Source organism: Hydra viridissima, unplaced genomic scaffold (genome assembly GCF_058129835.1).
Source record: "Hydra viridissima isolate aposymbiotic clone 2 unplaced genomic scaffold, HvirCarnegie_v1 scaffold_4, whole genome shotgun sequence".
Taxonomy (NCBI): Eukaryota; Metazoa; Cnidaria; class Hydrozoa; order Anthoathecata; family Hydridae; genus Hydra; species Hydra viridissima.
In genome coordinates this window covers 20,237,976-20,258,413 of record NW_028324303.1, presented here as the reverse complement: position 1 = coordinate 20,258,413, position 20,438 = coordinate 20,237,976, and the positions used below count along the sequence as shown (strand labels likewise).

The following is a 20,438-nucleotide window of genomic DNA, read 5'->3' as shown; positions in this document are numbered from 1 at the left end:
CAACCAATTCTTGTTACATTAATTAGCAAGGCTCATAAAAAAGTAGGATTTTTTCACTCATCATCAGTTGAACAGGCAGCTCTCAAAATGTATCAGATTTCTCAAGGAAAACATGAGTCAAAGCCTCCAATGGATGTGGGAACGCGCTTTAACAGTACTTCTAACTTATTGGAATGGATTAAAAAAAATAATGATTCTATAGAGATTGCTCTAGTTGAATGTTTACAAAAAAAAAAACTGTATGAAAGTGCCACCGACTTGTCTAACTGAAACACAAGTGCAATTATTAACAACAGTCGCTCCTACTTTTAATGCAGTATCTAAAGCCACTACTATACTAAGTGCGGAAAAAAGCGTAAGCATTAGTTTAGTTTATCCGTGCATTACAACTTTGAAAAATTATCTTCGCTTGATGGATAAAAGAGGGATGGGTAAATTTGTTGACGATCTTATTACGCAGTTGGAAATGAGGTTTGATTTAAGTGAAGACGTTTTTCTTACCGCTACTTTCTTAGACCCTCGATTTAAATCAGAAATGTTTACTTTGGCAGAGAAACAAATCGTAAAATCTTATCTAATGACATCTGAAAAAAAACACGATTTAAATAATACTATGATTCCCGCTGAAATTCAACTCGAAGTAGCAAATTTGTCATCTGAAGCAAATAGAATTTTTGATAAAATGTTTGAACATATCACTAAAAATCGTACTCTACCAGAGAAAAGAACTTTAGATCAGCAATTACATTTTGAAACTACTGTATACATCGAAGAGAAAACGTTGGGACGTTCAGATTGTTCTATTCTGTACTGGAAAAACAAACGTAACATTTTCCCTTTATTATCAAAATTTGCAACTGATTTTCTTGCTGTTCAAGCTACAAATTGTTCGTCTAAAAGAGTTAACTCTGTGAGAGGAGGAGTGATCGACAGTAAACGCAATAGCCTTTCCGAGCAAAATGCGGAACGGTTAATTTGGGCTAGAAGTAACAAAAAGAGTTTGTTCAAATAACATTCAAATTTTGTAATATTTTGTATAGTATACATAAAAATAAAGATAAAAAACTTAAATTTCTTTCAACTAGTGATTCGATTCGTGATTCGATTCGATTCGCGAATCAAGACCTGCTTCGATTCGAGATTCGATTCGAAACTAAAAAAGCCGATTCGCAGGGCCCTAAGATATATATATATATATATATATATATATATATATATATATATATATATATATATATATATATATATATATATATATATATATATATATATATATATATACATATATATGCAGCTAATTATATTTATATTACGTTTTAATCTTATAATTTCTCTAGATGATTGATTTGATATATAACCAAGAGTTATTGGCTAATAAATTTCCAATCAAAAGAATTATGCTTTTGGAGTTCAGTCAATACTTAGAAAATTTCTTATGGAAATACTTTAATGAAGATGCAACAGATACTCATGTTTTATCTATATGCTTATTAGTTAATGAAAAATGCAGAGAACGAGTACCACCATGGGAGGTGAGGTTTTAGCCTTTAATTGTATATTATGTCTATGTGTTATATAAAATGCATTATATGATATGTATTATAAATCTATTCTGTAGAAAACCATTTGTGCTACACACTTATAAAAAGTTTACATAAGACGTTTTAGGAATTTCATTGAAATTTACTTCAGTGGAAAATATTGAGTAAAGTTTGATTTGTAAGGTAAAGTGTCTTAAGTGCATGCTGGAAAAGATAAACTACACTAAGCAACAAATTTTCATGAAAGTTTGGTTTCATTTGAAGTTTTGATGTTTCTAGATAAATTTTTGCATGTTAACTTTGAAAATCACTTCAGTTTTTGTCTAGCCATAACTTTTGTGGAGATAAGCAATATCTAGTGTATTCCAGGTGATTCCATTGGTTAAAAAACAATATCACTATATAATTATATAGACAAATTGCAATTAACATTTATTTACATTGAATTTGAAGTTAAATTTTGATAAACTGTCAAGTAGTTCATTAACCAGTTCCCTTTAGTTTTCACTGTTTTTGTTTCCCAAAAAAGAACATGTTTGAAAGAACATGTTTGAATGCAACCCAGGCTCCTTTTTCTCTCTCTAACATTTTGTTTTGTTTTTTCTGATGCAAACATCTGTTTCACCTGTGGTCCAGTAAACACACCAGCTAAAACTTTGGCATCTGATAGTTTAGGAAAGATTGATCTAATCTCCTTAAATGTTTTGTCAGTGCCTTGAAAAATTGTTTGATCAAGCCCAATTTTATATGGAGGCAGAAGAATTTTGTCCACAGGTACTTGAGCAACAATTTTCACATTGTAGAACCCTGGCTGCAAATCTTTTCTTTCAGCCCATTCTCTTTGGAGTGATTTACAATGTCTTTGCTGTCCTACAATTAGTTAATCCTCCTTGCAGTTCAAGAAGAAAACCAATTATCTTGAAATATCCACACACATCCCACTTTAATCATAGTTGATCTTTTGCAGCAAAATCTTAACATTATTATAATCTTTGTGTAAGTATACACTGTGTCTGATTGGTATAGAAGAATGTTGATTTTTATTGTGAAGTAGTACAGTCTTTAAACCCTTTGTAGAGCTATCAATAAATGGCTGCCGTTGGTCAAGTTGATGTGAGATACCAATTGCCTGAAACAGTCCCATCTCATCTGAACAGAAGCAAAGAGATTTATTGGCTGTAAAGTATTGAGCATAGGATGTGTATCTAGTTTGGTACTTGGTAATTCTCACATTTGTTTTCAATAGATTCCATTCTTCAATCTGGATGCAAGCAGTTCTGCACCAGCTTTTGGAAGATTCAAATCTCTAACTACATCGACAAATTTGTGTTGGTAGGGAAAGTGAGGTTCACAGATAGTTCCATCTTCTTGCTCCTCCATATAATCATCATCCTTATCTAATGTTTCCATATTGACTTGATCTGTATTTGGTGGAACTGAAATAGGCATATTTTCTCATGGTACCATTGCAATAGAAGATGGTATGTTTGAATAGAATAGCTTCTTCTTGTCCTTAACCTTTTTATATAACTTTTTTTATAACCATAAAGTCCACCATGCAAAAGTAACAGTCATTTGGGTGATTTGCTGGCTCTCTCCAAATTATGTGTACTGCAAATGGCATCCTTTTCTTGCTGCCTCTCTTCCAATGTTGATTTACAACAGCCAAAGATAACATAAGCAACCCAGGATTTATCTTGGTTAATGTTTTTGCAATAAGTAACCCAAAATACTTCTTGTAAGGTTGGTGATATTTTGTACTGCTTGAATTTGCATATTTCAACTGAGCAGGTCCAATATAACATCCACAAACACAACGGAAGCAGTTTGCTGGTAATTTACAATATTTAGAAGCCATTATAATAAGTAATTTAACAACTTTTAAGTTCCCTAAAAATATAGGAAAGAAGAAATAATCAATATATAGTTACAGTAAAGAAAAAAAATTATTCACTTATGCAACTTAAATGCCTAAAGCAACACGAAAATAAACTTCTCCATTAAAATTGTTGAATAATGAAAAAAACATTAAATAATAGACTGAAACAAATTTTTGTTGCCTAGTGTTACAAACACAAATAGGAGTTTTTAATCAAAGGCAAATTTTCCTGTAACAAAATACCAGGCATTCTGTTCCCCAAGTATGGGGAACAAATTTCTATTTTTTTATATATTTTTTTATCTTGTTAGCAGTTATTTAATTGCTCATGTATAATTTTTGGTATTTAATTACAGGTATTTAAGACAAATAAAGAACACTTTGAGTTTTTCTTCCAAAAAGTACTTGAAATTGCTGTAAAAGGAGAAGGGGTAATATCATCAAACAGCTAGTTTTTTAAAAAAGTTTTATTATGTTAAACTTTAGCATTTTTAATGAATATTTTGTTGTTTAATTTCATATCAATTAAATTTTAGTATTCCCTCAAAGAATGTGTTATAATCCTGATTTTCCTGATCAGATGCTTCAATAGTTTGGTATGTGAAAGGAATTCTAGGTTTGTCAATCAATGTTTATCTCAAGAATTCATAAAAATCTTGTGATATTTTTAGGAGGTAGATTTAATCAGAGAGCAAGTCCAAAAGCTCATCAGTTTGCCGATGTGGTGCTGTTTACTACCAGTATGTTTTTGTTTTTTTTTATTTGCTTTTGCTAAACTTTAATTCAAAAGTTATTTTCAATCCAAAGGTTATGAACGTAAAAAAATTAAGGTTTTTAATCATGTTTCGAATACTCGATGATTCTTTTAAACTCTTTTTTTTTTTAGGGAAGACTTGAGCAAGAATTAAAATCTGTACCACAATACCAAAAATATTGGAACATCATTAAAAGAAAAGATAGTAAAGCTAGTCCCGAAGTTCTTAAAAGGTAAATGAATGCTAATAGGTGAATACTTACTGGGTCCTTTTCATTTCAAAATTCTTGTAGAAAATTAAAAGAAAGGTCACTTAACTATTACTAAAGTAATAACACATCACTTAAAGCATAAAGATCTCTTCAATAAGTTTTAAAACTTTGAAACACTTCAAATGACAATTCACTTCAAACACTAAATCTGATGGTAGGAGGCAATCTATAATACTGAAGTAGATGCAGTTACATTAACTAACCTACAAAATGAGCATACGAGAACTGAAATTTTAAATGAACTTTGTTAGCTAATGTGGAGAGTTGTCTTAATTGTTGCTAGCATTTTTCTTTTAACAACCATGAAATTTAGTCTGATGTGAGTTACTGTATTTTAGTCATTAAAATGTTTTGACTTTTTGAAATTTGCTTTTTTAATTGCTAAAAAACCTAAGTAACAGAATTTCAAAATTTAAAACTGCTGGATGTTTACATGTACAACCTCATAAAACAAAATCTGTAAAATATTTGAACTTGTAGCAACACTGATATTAATATGCAGTTTTTTTTATTTAACAACATTAGAGAAATGTAGGAAATAAGTTGGCTAAAATAAATTATTTGCTAAAAGTCTGATTATTTGTATGATTTTTGTAATTGCTTACAAAGTAGTTGTTAACAATTCATAATTTAAAACATGTAAAAATTAAAGCTATTTTAAATTTTTCAGCAACTTATCTTTAAACTGATCTTCAAAGATCAGTTAAATCTCAGTAAAAAGGCTTTCTTGATTTTGGCATATTTGTTAAAAATGCAATTGGTCTACTAAACAATTTTAAAAAATGCAAATTGATACAAACTAAATACAGTTAAAAATCAAAGCAAAGTGTACAAACTAAATACAATTAAAGATTTAAAATTCTGGAAAGTAGTTAAACATTAGGCATGATATATTTTGTATCAAAACATCACTCCAATTATTAGACATCAAGACAAACTGTGTATTTCAGAATTTGTTATTTGTGTGTGAGTAAAAAGTTGTTTTTTAAAAGTTTTTGAAAATCCTTGTAATCTTTTCTTTTAGGCTTGAATTTGAACGAAGATTTCTTTCAGATCTTATCTCTGTGTTCTTTAAAGTTTTACAAAATATTCCGGGAGGTATGCTTAAAGTTTTCTTAGAAATGTATAAATATAATATATAATCATGATTTTTACTTAAAGTAATAATTTGATGTTTTTCTTAATTTTTATTCACAAACTTTTCAAATAGAAGGTGAAGTTGATGAAGATGCTGTAAGTTACTGTGAGAGGTTTATTGAGCTTATGATTGATTTGCAAGTAAGTAAGAATTTTCTTGATGATTTTCTCTTAGTTTTTGTAGAAAACTGTTTGAAAACATTTAAAACAATTATAGAGTCTATTGCCCACAAGACGATTTTTTAATGTTCTTATTGATAATCACCATGTGATTGTTCGATGTCGATTATCAGCACTGGCCAAACACCCAAAAGGAAAGCTTTTTAATCAGGTAAACTTTTCTGAAATAGATTTTTATGTAAATGCAATGTGTTTTGCAAAAAAGTGACTTGATTTAGGTTTGTTGTTCAAAACTTAAGCTTAATATTTTCTACTTATTGATGTTTCTTTAGATTCCTCCTAAATATTTGCATTTAAAAATGGTTGGTTATCTAAATTTACAGCAAACTGTTTTTTATAAGCAAGTTACCAATTTTTAAAATTACATTTGATTTTTAATTGCTTCAAAATAAAAAAAAAAGAAGCCTCACCAATCACCTAAAACATCAGCCTGTTGCAACAATAACTAAACTAACCCAACTGGTTATATTTTTTGAATTTAATGTTACATAATTCTACTGAAAATATATTAGTTAAACAAAATTTCATTAGCTATTAGTTTTATTGAAGTTTTTATTCTATACAACAAGATCAACAGCTTGTTTGAAATAAAAGTTGTCTGAAATAGTCATATAAGGCCCTGGCTAAAAAGGAATGTGAAGTATACATGTATAATGTAGTTATCTTAGATTGTTTATTTTTTCAAGAAGTTCAATTTTTAACAAATTATTTTTAATAATTTTAAAAAAAGTATTAAAATTGCCTTTAGCTTGTTGAAATGCTAAAGTTTTATTGTGGATTTGAGATAAATGACCACACAGGATCTGCCCTTACAGACCGTGAAATGTCTGATAAACATTATGAAAGCATCACATCATTGCAAAGAGCTGTTTTCAAGAATTACAAAAATGATGCTTTAGATTTCGTGATGGGAAATGTAGCCAGTGTTGACACTCGAGAAACTTTAAAAAAATGCTTTAAAAAATTAAGGTTAGAACATTACATATTATCTTTATTGTATAGATATTACAGCACATTACAGGGGAAAACACTTTAAAGTACTTTTGTAATTAACAATAATAATAATATAATAATAATAATAATAATGATAATAATAATAATAATAATAATAATAATAATAATAATAATAATAATAATAATAATAATAATAATAATAATAATAATAATAATAATAATAATAATAATAATAATAATAATAATAATAATCATAATAAAAATAATAATAATAATAATAATAATAATGATGATGATAATAATAGTATAAATAATAATAATAATGATAATAATAATAATGATAATAATAATAATAATGATAATAATAGTATTATTAATAATAATAATGATAATAATAATAATAATAATAATAATAATAATAATAATAATAATAATAATAATAATAATAATAATAATAATAATAATAATAATAATAATAATAATAATAATAATAATAATAATAATAATAAAAATAATAATAATAATAATAATATATCAAAATATATTATTATTATTATTAATATCAAAAATAAATAATAATAATTACAATAATAAATGATAATAATAATAACAATAAATAGAAAAGAAAACAATGATGCTAATAGCAATGGTTGCTATCTTTTAAAATTAATATTTTAAAATTACAGGTATTGCTCTACATTTTTGTAAATTAAATAAATAATCTAAGAAAATCTGCTCAAATTAAATCTGGTGATACTGCATAACTAGAAATACAGAGGCATTTTAAGTACTTAACTAATACAGATTAATAATCTTAGTATTTGCTTTATATTTGCTTAAAAATTTACTTTTAGTTGATATATATACACACACACAAATTATTTGTTATTTTTAAAGCACAAGAAAACTTCATGCTATAGCTGCTCATCTGAATCTCGTACCAAGTTTAAAAGAAATGTCTGATGATCAAAAGTTGGATAAAGAATTTTTACTTGAGTTATTAGTATGCTTACCTTTGTATATTTGAACTTTTTTACTTTGATAAAATTTTGTCTCTTTACAGAGCAATATTTTGATTACATGTTTTGTGTAGATTTCTAGACATGAAAGAAGACCATCTCAAATACAAACATTAAATCGAACACCTATGTTTCCTACTGAGCAGGTAAACATCTGTTTTAAAGCTTGTAATGTTTCTAATATTAAATATTATCAGAGTGTAAAATAATTAAAAATTGAACTCTGTTAGTATTTCAACTAAAAACAAGAAAATTTTTTTTTTGAGCAAATAGCAATTTAAGTTTTCTTATGCAAAAGTATTTTAACTTATCCAAGCTAAAATATTACTAATAAAATATTATGCTGATGAAATGTTACTAAATAAAGCTAAAATATTAAACAAATTTACAAATTACATAATGTATTACAACAGGGTCGGACTGAAAAAATGGCTTGGGAAATTTTGTCATGGCGGCCTACTTCATTGCATGTTGCATATATTTAATATATATATAAATATATATATATAAATATATATATATATAAATATATATATATATATATATAAATATATATATATAAATATATATATATAAATATAAATAAATATATATATATAAATATATATATTAGGGATATGACTTTTTTGCAACCTACTAGGCCTGTATCGTAATTCAATGAACTTTTATGTAAAAAGAACGAATAGATGTTTCATTTTGACATATTTTGAAAAAAGGTCACCCCAAAACCAAAAAATCGAATTTTCAATAGGTACACTTTTGTACAGTAAATGAATATTAAAGGCTGAAGATGTTGTAAGAGTCATACTCCTGTTGTTATTTTATTTATTTATGCAACATGTACTGTGATATAACAAAAAACATTATGTGATATATAATTATACATGTATTACAAAATTAACAGTATCCAAGCGTCTAGTACAACAATATACATAACTGTCTGTGTCTATAGGCCTACTGTGTTTAGTACAGGGGTCACATGATGCTCACGTCTCATAAAGAGTCTAGCGCTTATTACTTAGAATGAATCGAAGTTGCAGTTTGTCTTTCTTTCTGCAGGAAGCATACAGGTCTTGCATCACCTTGATTGCATGTTCAGCTATCTGATTACTTCGTGGTATGTCGATGACGGATGGCTCTTTCTTCCAGTGATTTTTGAATGACTGCAATGCCTTTTTGTAAGGCTTCAATACATCAGATAAATTCTTGAAGTCATTGTCATTGTACTTTTGACTACTAAACCAATGTTCTGCCCACTCATATGAAATGAACCTGCAAACCTTCTCCAAATTCTTTCTGGCTTCAGGCATAAGAATGAACGCCAGAATGGCGAGAATGGCTCTTGAGTTCCATCTGGCATTGCTCATATTAGGAATGTTCTGAAAGTGAATCAGAGGGAAGTTTCTTTGTTCTTCATAGAACCTAAACACTCTTGTTAAATGGTACAAAAACTTCATATCGTCTCTCCACCCTGATTTATCAAGAATTTCTACAGTTCCATTCACAAACTTATCCTTCAGTTCATCATACTTATTCAACAGTTCAGACACAAATGGGTATTCAATGTTTGGAGATTTGGTATCACCCCCAAGTTCTTCGTCCATCACCAGACGGAGAATCCTGTCTAGTACGTGATGCTGACAACCGATAAATTGTGGTATTGTGACACCCTTTAATTTAAACATACGTTGCAACTTCACAACAACTCCATTTCTCTTCCCAGTATTGACGTTTGTTGTATCAGTAATGATCATCTTAATTGAATTCCACAAATTGTATTCATCAATAAGTTTGGCAATTTTTTCAGCAACAGTTTCAGCTTTGCCATCTTTTAAATGCAGTGCATCAAGTTTCACGTCAGTTCTTTCATTCTGAAGTACAACTACCTGATATTCCTTATCATCTATTCGTTTGCCGTCAAAGTGTAAGGACCACTGTTCCATTTTAAGTTGTTGTATCATTTCTTTTTTTAATTTACCTGCCTCTTTGAATGTGGACTTGTAAATTGCTGATTGACTTGGAGTTGGAATATCAATACCTTGTTGTGATAATACATTGCATATTTTAGCAGCTTTCTTTGTGGAAACTCCACTTGATGTAACCATACTTACAGCAAATTTACTTTTGTAGTGCTTTCTAGTTTTTTTCTGAGTGTCCTCATCATCGTCTTTATCACCGTCGTCGTCTTCATCATCTTCACTCTTACTTTTGCAGTTTTCAGATTCAGTACCACTGTCTGTGGTAGACAGGACTTGTGATGTGGAAGGTATTGCTGTTCCAGACTGGACTTTCCTTCTCTTGGAAGGGTGAATGGTTTCTTTACTTGCCACTTGTCCTGTTGAGTACCCCACCTGTCCTTTACTTTCTTTTTGTAGGTGGTATAGACGTTTATCTTCCGAGGATAACCACTGGCCATTCACTTTCGTGATGTCAAATAATGCATTGAGAACATCATATTTTCCACGCTTGACACATTCATCATAGACCTTCAGCACCTTCATAAGCTTTGCTCTTATCACTTGATCAGACACATGTGGAAAATTCAGTTTATTGTCCCACAATTTTGTAATTTCCTTAGAAATTTGGTCTATTCGTTCTTTTCTTCCTTTAACATGTGCTCCGAGAAACTGGTATCTTCCTACGATCTGCAATTGAAGTGGTATTCTGGATTTTTCATCGAGTGAATGTTCTTCTACAGCCACGCTTCCTCTTCTTCTGTGTGACTCTTGAAATCTCACCAAATTTTTAGTCCAAGTCTTCTTGTTCTTTGTTACTGTGGTATGACTTTTCTTGTGAGACATCATATAATATTGTTACGACTTTACGGATAGCTGAGCGTAAATATCCGTTTAATAAAGTCGTTTAATTAATAAAATACTTTAACTGTATAGTAATCCAATTATAGTTCGATAATCCAGTCAATGTTGATAACAGCTCGATAATCCAGTCCGTATCCTAACGATAATGCTACAACTACTTATACTTCGTACACTTACAGCGTCTTTAGTTCGCTACAGTAGTTCCTTATTAGCTCAGTTACACGCAGAGTACTTCATAGAACTATTCACATTATCAACACTGAGCTCACATTAGCAACACTGAGAATTAAGCTGAGAATTAAGCTTAAGATTAAAACATCGGTCAAAAATGAATGTATAAAAATGGTAAATCAAATTTTTATTTTGGGGGTGACCTTTTTTTGTTGCAGAAAGCTATTTGGGCCTTTTTTCATGATTTTAGGTAAAAGTTCATCGATTTATGATACAGGAAACATTTTATTTGAAAAAAAATTAAAAAGTCATATCCCTAATATATATATATATATATATATATATATATATATATATATATATATATATATATATATATATATATATATATATATATATATATTTAAGCCACCCATGATAGCGACTATAATTAACGCCCTTATTTTTCTAAATTTACCTATATTGTATTAGTAAAGGACTTTTTATTTTTAAGTGCATTATTGTTTATTATTATTTAAAGTATCAAAAAAAAAAAAGATTTAAACTTCCCAGCCTAAATATTGATAAAAATAAATATTTCTAAAACACTGCTGTAAGTTGGAGTCTAGAAATAGTAGACACAATCGCTATTCAATATTGCATAGTATAGCAACTTTTTCATCGTTCGACTAATCGATGCCAAGACATCAATTATTGCATCGTTGTTAATTCTCTGAAGAAGGTCTTTTTCACAAGACATCAGCATGAATGACTGTAAACTTGACTGGCTCATCAAATTTCTTAATCTGTTCAAAATTTATTTCAATTTTGAAAATGACCTTTCACAAGCAACTTGTGATGAGGATAATGTCAGCACAAATTTGTAAGCCAGAAACAAATTTGAATAAGCAAGACTATGCAAGTTAAACTTCTGGAGGGCAAAGTAACAACGAACAATACATTTTTTGCAAGATTTGCATTTAATTCTGTGGCTGTCACTGTTTTCCACTTCTGGGATTGTAAAGACAGTTCAGATTCTTCAGATTTATATTGTTGCATGTTGTCCGAGACAGAGTCATATACTTCCGTGTCAAATATCAAATTGTATTCATCTCCAAGAGTTATTTCGAAACTTTCCCATTTCCTTGCAAAGTCCGATAATTCTGTTTGAAGCTGATCTTTTGTTACACTAGCATCAAACTTTCTGAGCAACCCAAATATCAACATTTTGGAATCGAAACTCTGACCACCCTTCAGAATTATCTAGCTCATCTAATTCAAAATGTTTGTAATTTCAAATAGGGTAATCATTTTTAGATCTATTAATATTGTATAATAAATCAAATTCTACGTCATCGATAATATTTCCATCTTATGCTATAAAAAGAGCATCTCTCGTAACTCCCTTACATGTCATCTTTGAATTAAATGTAAAAATTGATGCAAATTTTCTTGTAAGATCGTTTTAATTGTTTATAGCACAGATATTTTTTGGAAATATTTTTAACTTACAAATAAGTTATGAATAATTAATGACTTAAAACGTGCTTGTTGGAGTTTTTACATGCTAAACGTTTTTTAAACTTGCAGTGGTAGCACACTTGCTAACGCTTGTACTAGTGCCGCCTAAAGATAACGCGTGCATGCTTAAACTCACTGTTAATATACTGCAACTTTCGATCAGCTCAAGATGGCCGTCAAAATTTATATTATTAGCTGGCAGATGGCCTTTAATTAGGTGTAATTAGAGGCCAGAAAAAAAGTTATTATATTTTTAGTTAAATTTTAATTTACATTTTATTTGGAAAATAAAATGTAGCCTAACTAAAAATATAATATAATTTTTTATGCCAACCAGCCCACCAGGAATCTCCCGGTATCCCAGCGGCCCAGTCCAAGCCTGTATTACAATATTAAATATAGTTAAAGTACATAATTTAAAGTATATTTTGCACTTAAAATTTTGTTTTAAAGATAAAAATAAGGCATTTCAAAAATGCCATTTTTCGGTGCAAAAAAAAAAAAAAAAACACAAAAATTTTATGTTATGTAATTTTCAAACTGAGAAATTTATACTTTCTTGAAAAATATTTGTCAACAGTTATTTTCTGAAAGTATTTTTATTATAAAATTTAAGGTTTTTTTTTTTAGAAGACATTTTTTAAAAAAAAATCACTTAAAATCTAAAGAAAAATTAACAAAATATGAAAAAAAAGAAAGAAAAATTTTGTTCAAAATATCATTTCATGTTTTGTTTGCATTTGTCTGCATAATGACACTAACACTAATAGCAATAAAAGTTGTGTTTTTGATTCCATTTGGTTTTTCTTTTTTTTTTTTTGTTTGTTTGTCTTTTTCTTATTTATAAAACTAATTATTAAAAAAATCATTGAGCTTTAATTATTTCAGAAAAAATATAAAGAATATATATAACAGAAGTTTCGAGAAACACCAGTAAAAAATAAAGGGTTTCAGTAAAAAATAAAGGGTTCTCTGTAAAACATAAGAAATTTAAGATTACCAAAAGCGCTGTTAAAGATAAAGAGACTGTTCATCATCCAAAATGTGGATGATGAACAGTTTCTTTATCTTTAATAGTGCTTTTGGCATTCTTAAATCTTTTGGTAATTAAAATCCACTCTGATGTGCATGTATGAAACATTTTCTGCAATTAACTTACGGGGTGGTTGCTATAGAAATACATGCATCTGAACTTTTTAACAAGTGCATTATTAAAAGTTATGGAATAAGTGCAATTTATTTGTCAGCGTTTAAAATTTTAAAAATGCACTATACTAGATTTTGAAAAATTTCTTTAAGTTGTATTACAGTAGCTGCTAAGAAAACTTAAGTTTATTTACTAATAGATACTAATAGGATTCAGAGAGCCACAAAACAGTAAAAGTCTGTTTCATCATATATTCCAATTAATGACAGCATTTTACCCCTTTGGGAATTAGATGTTTTAAAATAATTGCTTCATTCTTTCTGTTGCTCAATAAAACCTTAGATGAAACTGTCCTTCTTGTACCAACATTTTAACTAAATGCACTCGATAAAAAACTTTTCAATATAAAATCTACTTTTGTATTGTTGATTAGAAATATATTCTTGTTTCAATTTCCTAATATCAATTAGAAGTTTGCTTTTAATCCAATCTTAAGTGTTGTCCAGAAATACAATCTCTTTTAATTGAGAACATATTTTATTTAAGATTTTATGGGATCAGAATGTTGTTCCTACAGAGTTTTACTCAGGGGAAGGTAATTATATTTTAGAGTTTTAAAACTATGTTTTTAAAAACGTCTTTTAAAAAACTTTGAATTTTGTTTTAGTCAGAATTTTTGTAATCAGTTGGTTTAACAATTCTTAAATTTAATCATAGGATGCTTAGCGCTTCCAAAGCTAAACCTGCAATTCCTTACTTTGCATGACTATCTGCTTCGTAATCACAATCTATTTCAACTAGAATCCACATGTGAGTTTTGTAATTAATATCTTGAATGGTGTTTTCATCATAAACAAACTGAGTAGCATTTTTATTATAAAAAACTTTAAGTGGCATTTTTTGTGGAGTTTTTAATGAAGTATAAATGTTAACAGGTTTAAATCAAAAACCTTAAATTACAGTTTTATTTGTAGAAATTCAACTGAAATATTTTGTTTCAAATGCTATAAATTATTTACTTTAAAAGAGATAGTTTGATCTTTTTTATATATTTCCTATATCTTTGTTTATTAAGATTTTCACACCAAAAGGAGTTTGTGAGTTTTATCCACTATGCCAGGTGGGGAAAACTTGCACACTACATAGCTTTTTGTTAGAATTACAAAAATTGGTTCTAAGCTGTAAAGAGCTGAAAAAGCTGTAAAAAGCTGAAAAGAGCGACTTTGAATTTATTTTGTTTTTAGATTTTTTTCAGTTGTTTTAAAATTAAAAGCTGAACACTTGATTTCATTCAAAAGCAAAAGAAACGGGCTAGTTTTTCTTGCAAAATGTGCTGTGCCATTTTTATATTAATTGGCTATAATATAAGTTATTCATAATTTTATTCGAATTGAAGTTGAGAATCATTGTAAACTTATGTGTTTAAAAAGTTATTTCTTATATCACTACCGATTTGAATCTCACTGCACAAAGTATGAATGATGCATAAAGTATGAATGATAAAATATTTTTCAAGTTTCCTTTTACACTAAAATATTGTTATAGTTACAAATTTATAAAATAAATAAAATCTTTAACATATTATAACAAACATAATATAATATCTTTATAATATATATCGTTATAATATATTATCTTTAACATAATATATTAACTATGAACGTCTTTTTATATTAAGTGTAGATGAATGTTTTTTTATGTTCTTTTTAAATGTTTAAGATGGTATTTTAATCAATCTGTTCTTACAAGTACTATTAGACTGCAGTAGTTGTAGTAGAATACTTTGAGTTGAACTTCTCAATGAAAATTGGCGTTGTCAACCTCAGAGTTTTTGTTCTTATAGTAGATTTTATGTGACAATTTTACATTTAAATTTAAAGAAGCATTTTCTTCCATGGCATCTTTTAGATGAAGTGCGTAGCGATATTGAAGATGCTATTAGCCGAATAAAACCATGGTATGGTTTTTTTTCTTCGTGGATTTTTTTAGTTAAGACCTTTATGTAACAATTTTTATTTTTCTTGATGGTAACTGGACGTCATTCCCTAAGTGTTTTTTATAGTTATAATGTCTAGGAAGGTTTCTTTACTTTTCAACACATAATTTTAAAGATATGAAATTAAAGCTCATATTCACACATTCATATTGCTGTTAGTTTTTATTTAAAGTTTAGTAATTATTTTTTAACTTGTAGTAGTTTTAAGATATTTATATTTAAAATAGTTATACAAACATTTTCCAGGAAAAGTGAATATGGTGATACTTTGTTTCAAGGTTGGGCACGCATGGCACTTGTAAGCTGCAAATTTTTTAAATTTAAATTTGTTTATTTTCTCTAATGAAATATTTTGATTTATTTATTTCTTTTTAAGCCGATCAACAGTTTTTCAATAATAGAGGTAAGCTCTCATTATTTTTTGTTCTTAACTTTGAGTACTCTGAGAGGATGAAGGGGAATAAAGAAAGCTTTTTTTTACATTCTGAGCGCTTTGATAGGTTGGAAAACCAAAAGTAGGAGAAACCTGTCCTTCTAGAGTCTTGGCTGATGTAAAAATAACACTTAGTCAACGCCAGGTGCTGCGTGAAGAATGGGAAGGTATTTACAAAAGTGAAGTTGTTTTAAATCAACTTTGAAATCTTAAAATTTAATTTCAACTGTTTGTTTGCAGGTTTAAGAAAACACGATGTTGCGTTCCTAATATCTATAAAAGCTCAAAAAACAGTGTATAATCAGAGATATGACAAATCAACTCCATTTGCAGATCAGGTTAAATTTAATATGTAATTATAAAGTTTGCATGCATGCTCACAATTTGATTATTATACGTGCATACATACAGTCTTTAAAATATTTTAAACAGTTGAAGGAAGTTTGATTAAAGGTTATTTGGGTTTTTGACTTTTTTTTTTTTTTTTTGTAGTTATTAGTAGGAATTTCAATCTTAGATTATTTTTCTCAACAAAATCATTTGAAAATATCACTTTAGTTTATTGTTATCGTCTTTCTTAACTTGCTTTAGTTTTGTTTTTGCTCATAGTACTGTACCAATTACAAAATTTATTTATTTTTTGCGTATTAAAAAAAAAAGAAATTTTGTAAATCATTCGAAATAGTTTTTAAAAGCTATGCAATTTATTGTAAATATAAGCTATATCAATTTTAAATCACACAAACAAATATAGCGATTTACAAAATTATTTTTTAATGTTTTGATTATTTTCTGCTTTATTAGTTTGGGATTTCATATGTTCGGGGCTGTGAGATTGACGGCATGCTTGATGAAGAGGGAAAAGTGATTGAAGAAGGTTTTTAGTTGTTAATTAAATCATAAACTTCTGATTAATAAACTGTTTATAACTTTGAAACATTGATAAATACAAGAGTTTATGTTAAAATTACAGGTCCAGATCCAAAACCTGAACTAAAAGGGGATGATCGTACCTATAGAGTATGGCTAGATACAAACCAATATGAAGCTGACATGAGCAAAACCAATAGTGGCTCAGAGGTAGAAAGTTTTAGAATAAGTTGTTTTTAATTTTTTTTTTTAAACTGAAGATAAACAAATCAAAATTAGGGAAATATTTTTAGCAATGTTTTAAAAACATTAAAAGGGCTTCGAAGTACAAGTTCAAGACAATGTTAATAAGGTCAACAATGTTAAGCAAAATCATAAAGTTTTCCTTTATTTATAAGATATAATAAGTATGTTTATTCATTTTAGACACCTTGGTTGGTAGCTAATTTTTATATTTTAATGCGGTGTTGCACAAGAAGTTGTTACTAAGGTAACTAAGGTAACAATTCCTTGTGCAACACAGCATTAAAATATAAAAATTAGCTACCAAAAAAAAAGTTCATCGATAGGTTTTTTCTAGTATATATGGTAGATTTTAGTGAAAGAGTTGGTTGTAAAGATTCTTTTGTAAAATTTGTAGGTTAAGTAGAAAGTTTTGTTTGAGTTTTTAGGATCATTGAGTATGAACTTGTTTAAGATGTCATGATGAGGTTTTTTTGCGTCCGTCCTGCTTTCTAATGTGAGCATATTGTGGATTAGCCTCCAGGAACTGGAGCTTGTATGATCATATAACAAAAAACCTGCTTTCTTTTTGTTAGTACAGGTCTTAGTTGCACATTCTGTAGTAGCTTTCTGTTATTCCAATCTACCATCCAAGTATGGATGTTAGATTGAAATATCATCTTGTTAAGTATCTTCTCCTTGTTATATTTGCGTTGCCAGTAGGTGTCATAAGCGTTATACTTGTTCTAAGCTGGGTAATACTTGCACTGAGCCATAATTAGTGCATGCATGTTTTAGTGCATGTTTTTTAGAAAGTAAGTTTGTTAAGAATCTCTTAAGGTCTGCTCCTCAAAGTAATTCTCAAATGTTTGACCCAATGTTTGAACTGTTTAGCAGCTGAAGGTAAGATAAAGTGTCTTAGTGCTCTTGAGAAAAGAAAAATGTTTTCTATCCACTAAAATGTCTAAAATATAAACAGAAGTCTACAATAAGATTGTATGAAAATGTACAGCAAAAAATCTCAACACAGTTTTAAATAAATTCTTTATTTGTTATTATATTTATATATTATGTATTATATATATATATTGTTATTATATTTATATTTATATATTACTTTATTTGTTTTTTCTTTTACTGTTTTTAAGGATGTTTATGAGTCTTTCAATGTTATAATGAGGAGAAAACCAAAAGAGAACAATTTTAAAGTAAGTTTAGATGTTGTAATTTGCTTTTATCTCTTGCATTTGAAACATTTTTTGATTTCTTATTTTGTAGATGCTTTTGTTCAAGGGTTTCTTTTTTTGAAATCATATGTAAAATGGCTTTTTCAATCTTAGATATGTTTTCAAATATTTTTCATAATTATTTGAAAGAAACTGTATAAAGCTGTGAATATTCTGCAAAATATTCATTTTTCTTTAAAAACAAAAAGATCAAATAATTGTAGAGTATAGATGTTTTCTGTTTTTCAACGTTTGTTTCTTGTTTTCTTTAACAATACTTTGTTACAATTTATTTATCTATTTTTGACACTTGACATATTGCATTAAAGTTTTCCAAAATTTTTGAGACCAATATTTCAGGCTGTCTTAGAAACAATACGTGATTTGATGAACACCCAGTGTTTAGTCCCAGAATGGATACATGATATATTCCTTGGTTATGGAGATCCAGCATCTGCTAACTATAAAAGGTGCCAAAAATTTTTTGTTTTTATTTTTACACTATTTTCTTGTAAATATTTTGTATGTAAAGGTTTTTTTTAAAATATATTTAACACTCTTTAACAGGATAGGTGGTAACTTTCAATTGATTGGTTCCTAATCATTTTTGTATTTGTATATAGTTTATGAATTGATAATTATAGTATAACAGCAAGTAACTGACATGATGTTATTTCACTGTAAAAGTGAAGATAAAAGAAGTCATTGCAATATTTTAAGAAACTGATTTAATATTATTTGCTATTCTGCGAATTTAAAATTGAATTCTACAAAGTTTTAAAGTTAGTTTTCAATTAGTGCTGAAAACTTAAATAGAAAAAAAGAGTTTCAAAATATTACCAGCTATTAGGTTATGAGAGTTTTGTAATATTTTGCCTTTGACCTTTGAAAACACTGTTGCTTTTGAGCTGTTATACCCATTTATTAAATTTTCTTAGATTTTTTAAAAATTCTGTTCATCAATGTTGATATCAGTATTATGCCATTTTCTTTAACAATGGTATCAGTTGTAAAAGTAGAATTTTTTAGGAATAAAATGAGTTCATCATTGAAGGGCTTTTTTAGCGGATCGGTCATCATAGAATTTTTGTTTGTTTAAAGCAGCATCAAGAATATATTTTGTACAACCTCAAGAAAAATTATGGCTTTAGCATTTACTTCTTTGTACAGGGTGACCGGAAAGATCTGTCAGTACTTCACAATCAATTTATTTTTAATGCAATATACAAAAACTACTGAAATTACAGCAACAGATCAAGTAACATAAATAGTGTAAGTAAACCAAGAATTGTTCTAATGGGTCTCCTTTTCGGTCCACTGTCAATGATAATTGATGATGTCATGATTGTATGGCAGCATGAATTGTTAACATAGGAAGTTTTTCCCATTCCCGGATCATCATTTGTTTCACAGAGGCCAAGTTGTGATGTTGTTTAGCATTGACCTTGGACTCCAAAATACCCCACATGCAAAAATCAAGTGGATTCAGGTTGGGAGAGGACGGAGGCCACTCATCCATCATAGGAAAAATTTCAAAAATGTTTCAAAAATATAGCACATGGTGCTGGCAACCAATAAGCACCATTTTGGAAAAAGCAGTCCTTTCTTAATGAACATTTAATTTCAGAAAAGCTACTACACCACCTTTTAGTTCCATGTTTTTACTGCAGTTGCATCACAAATGATCATTCTGATGACATATCAAAGTTTAGCAAACCACAGACCACAAACCCACAAATCAAAGTTCAGCAAACCACAGACCACAAACCACATGGAATATACTTTTAGCTTTGCCATTTGGTAATAACAAAACTTCCTAGTTTGATTTCTTTTTCACAGTTTTTTAGAATTACAACTTGTATTTCTTTTCCATCAATTCTTTTACCATCAAAACGAAGAGCTTACAATTTTTCTTTTAGAGTGCTTTTTAAATTTTCTTTCATTATGTCTGCTTCTCTCATAACATTTTTGTAAATCCTATGGATTGAGTTGGAGTTACGACTTTAATACCTTGTTTCCATAACTGCTGGCACACCTTTTAATTTTGATGGTTGCTTAGATTTATTTATTTTTTAACAGTTAAACAGCAGCAAGCTTATTGCTTCATTTTTTTTTTTTATCTTTAATTTTGGACTGTAATTATCATCACTTTAAAAGTCTGAAGTTTTTTTTGATTTTTTCTGCTGGCATATTATCACTTTATCTTTTTAATTCATTCTATTCTCTAATTTTTTGTTTTTGATAGAGCACATCTAATATCTGCATTAATTTCAAGTCTATTTCTTTTATTGGTTTTTATAGATAACATGGCTGAAAAC

At 28.4% G+C, this 20,438-nt stretch overlaps 1 protein-coding gene and 1 long non-coding RNA gene across 2 annotated transcripts in view; one reads left to right on the top strand and one right to left on the bottom strand.

Annotated features, from left to right (window-relative positions):
- Positions 1–20,438, bottom strand: part of LOC149890431 (uncharacterized) — a 54,204-nt gene that overhangs the window by 16,507 nt on the left and 17,259 nt on the right. The gene's annotated exons all lie outside the window — the stretch shown is intronic.
- Positions 428–20,438, top strand: part of LOC145181293 (RNA helicase aquarius-like) — a 33,142-nt gene continuing 13,131 nt past the window's right edge. The window contains exons 1-23 of the mRNA XM_090085267.1: positions 428–910; positions 1,338–1,532; positions 3,777–3,851; positions 3,957–4,016; positions 4,092–4,160; positions 4,307–4,407; positions 5,471–5,544; positions 5,657–5,724; positions 5,801–5,914; positions 6,512–6,732; positions 7,615–7,720; positions 7,811–7,882; positions 13,920–13,968; positions 14,091–14,183; positions 15,282–15,330; positions 15,616–15,667; positions 15,746–15,772; positions 15,870–15,969; positions 16,043–16,140; positions 16,607–16,679; positions 16,776–16,882; positions 18,043–18,102; positions 18,481–18,590. Of these exons, the coding sequence (XP_089941393.1) occupies positions 428–910; positions 1,338–1,532; positions 3,777–3,851; positions 3,957–4,016; positions 4,092–4,160; positions 4,307–4,407; positions 5,471–5,544; positions 5,657–5,724; positions 5,801–5,914; positions 6,512–6,732; positions 7,615–7,720; positions 7,811–7,882; positions 13,920–13,968; positions 14,091–14,183; positions 15,282–15,330; positions 15,616–15,667; positions 15,746–15,772; positions 15,870–15,969; positions 16,043–16,140; positions 16,607–16,679; positions 16,776–16,882; positions 18,043–18,102; positions 18,481–18,590 (2,456 nt within the window). The remainder of the gene's footprint in view (positions 911–1,337; positions 1,533–3,776; positions 3,852–3,956; positions 4,017–4,091; positions 4,161–4,306; positions 4,408–5,470; positions 5,545–5,656; positions 5,725–5,800; positions 5,915–6,511; positions 6,733–7,614; positions 7,721–7,810; positions 7,883–13,919; positions 13,969–14,090; positions 14,184–15,281; positions 15,331–15,615; positions 15,668–15,745; positions 15,773–15,869; positions 15,970–16,042; positions 16,141–16,606; positions 16,680–16,775; positions 16,883–18,042; positions 18,103–18,480; positions 18,591–20,438) is intronic.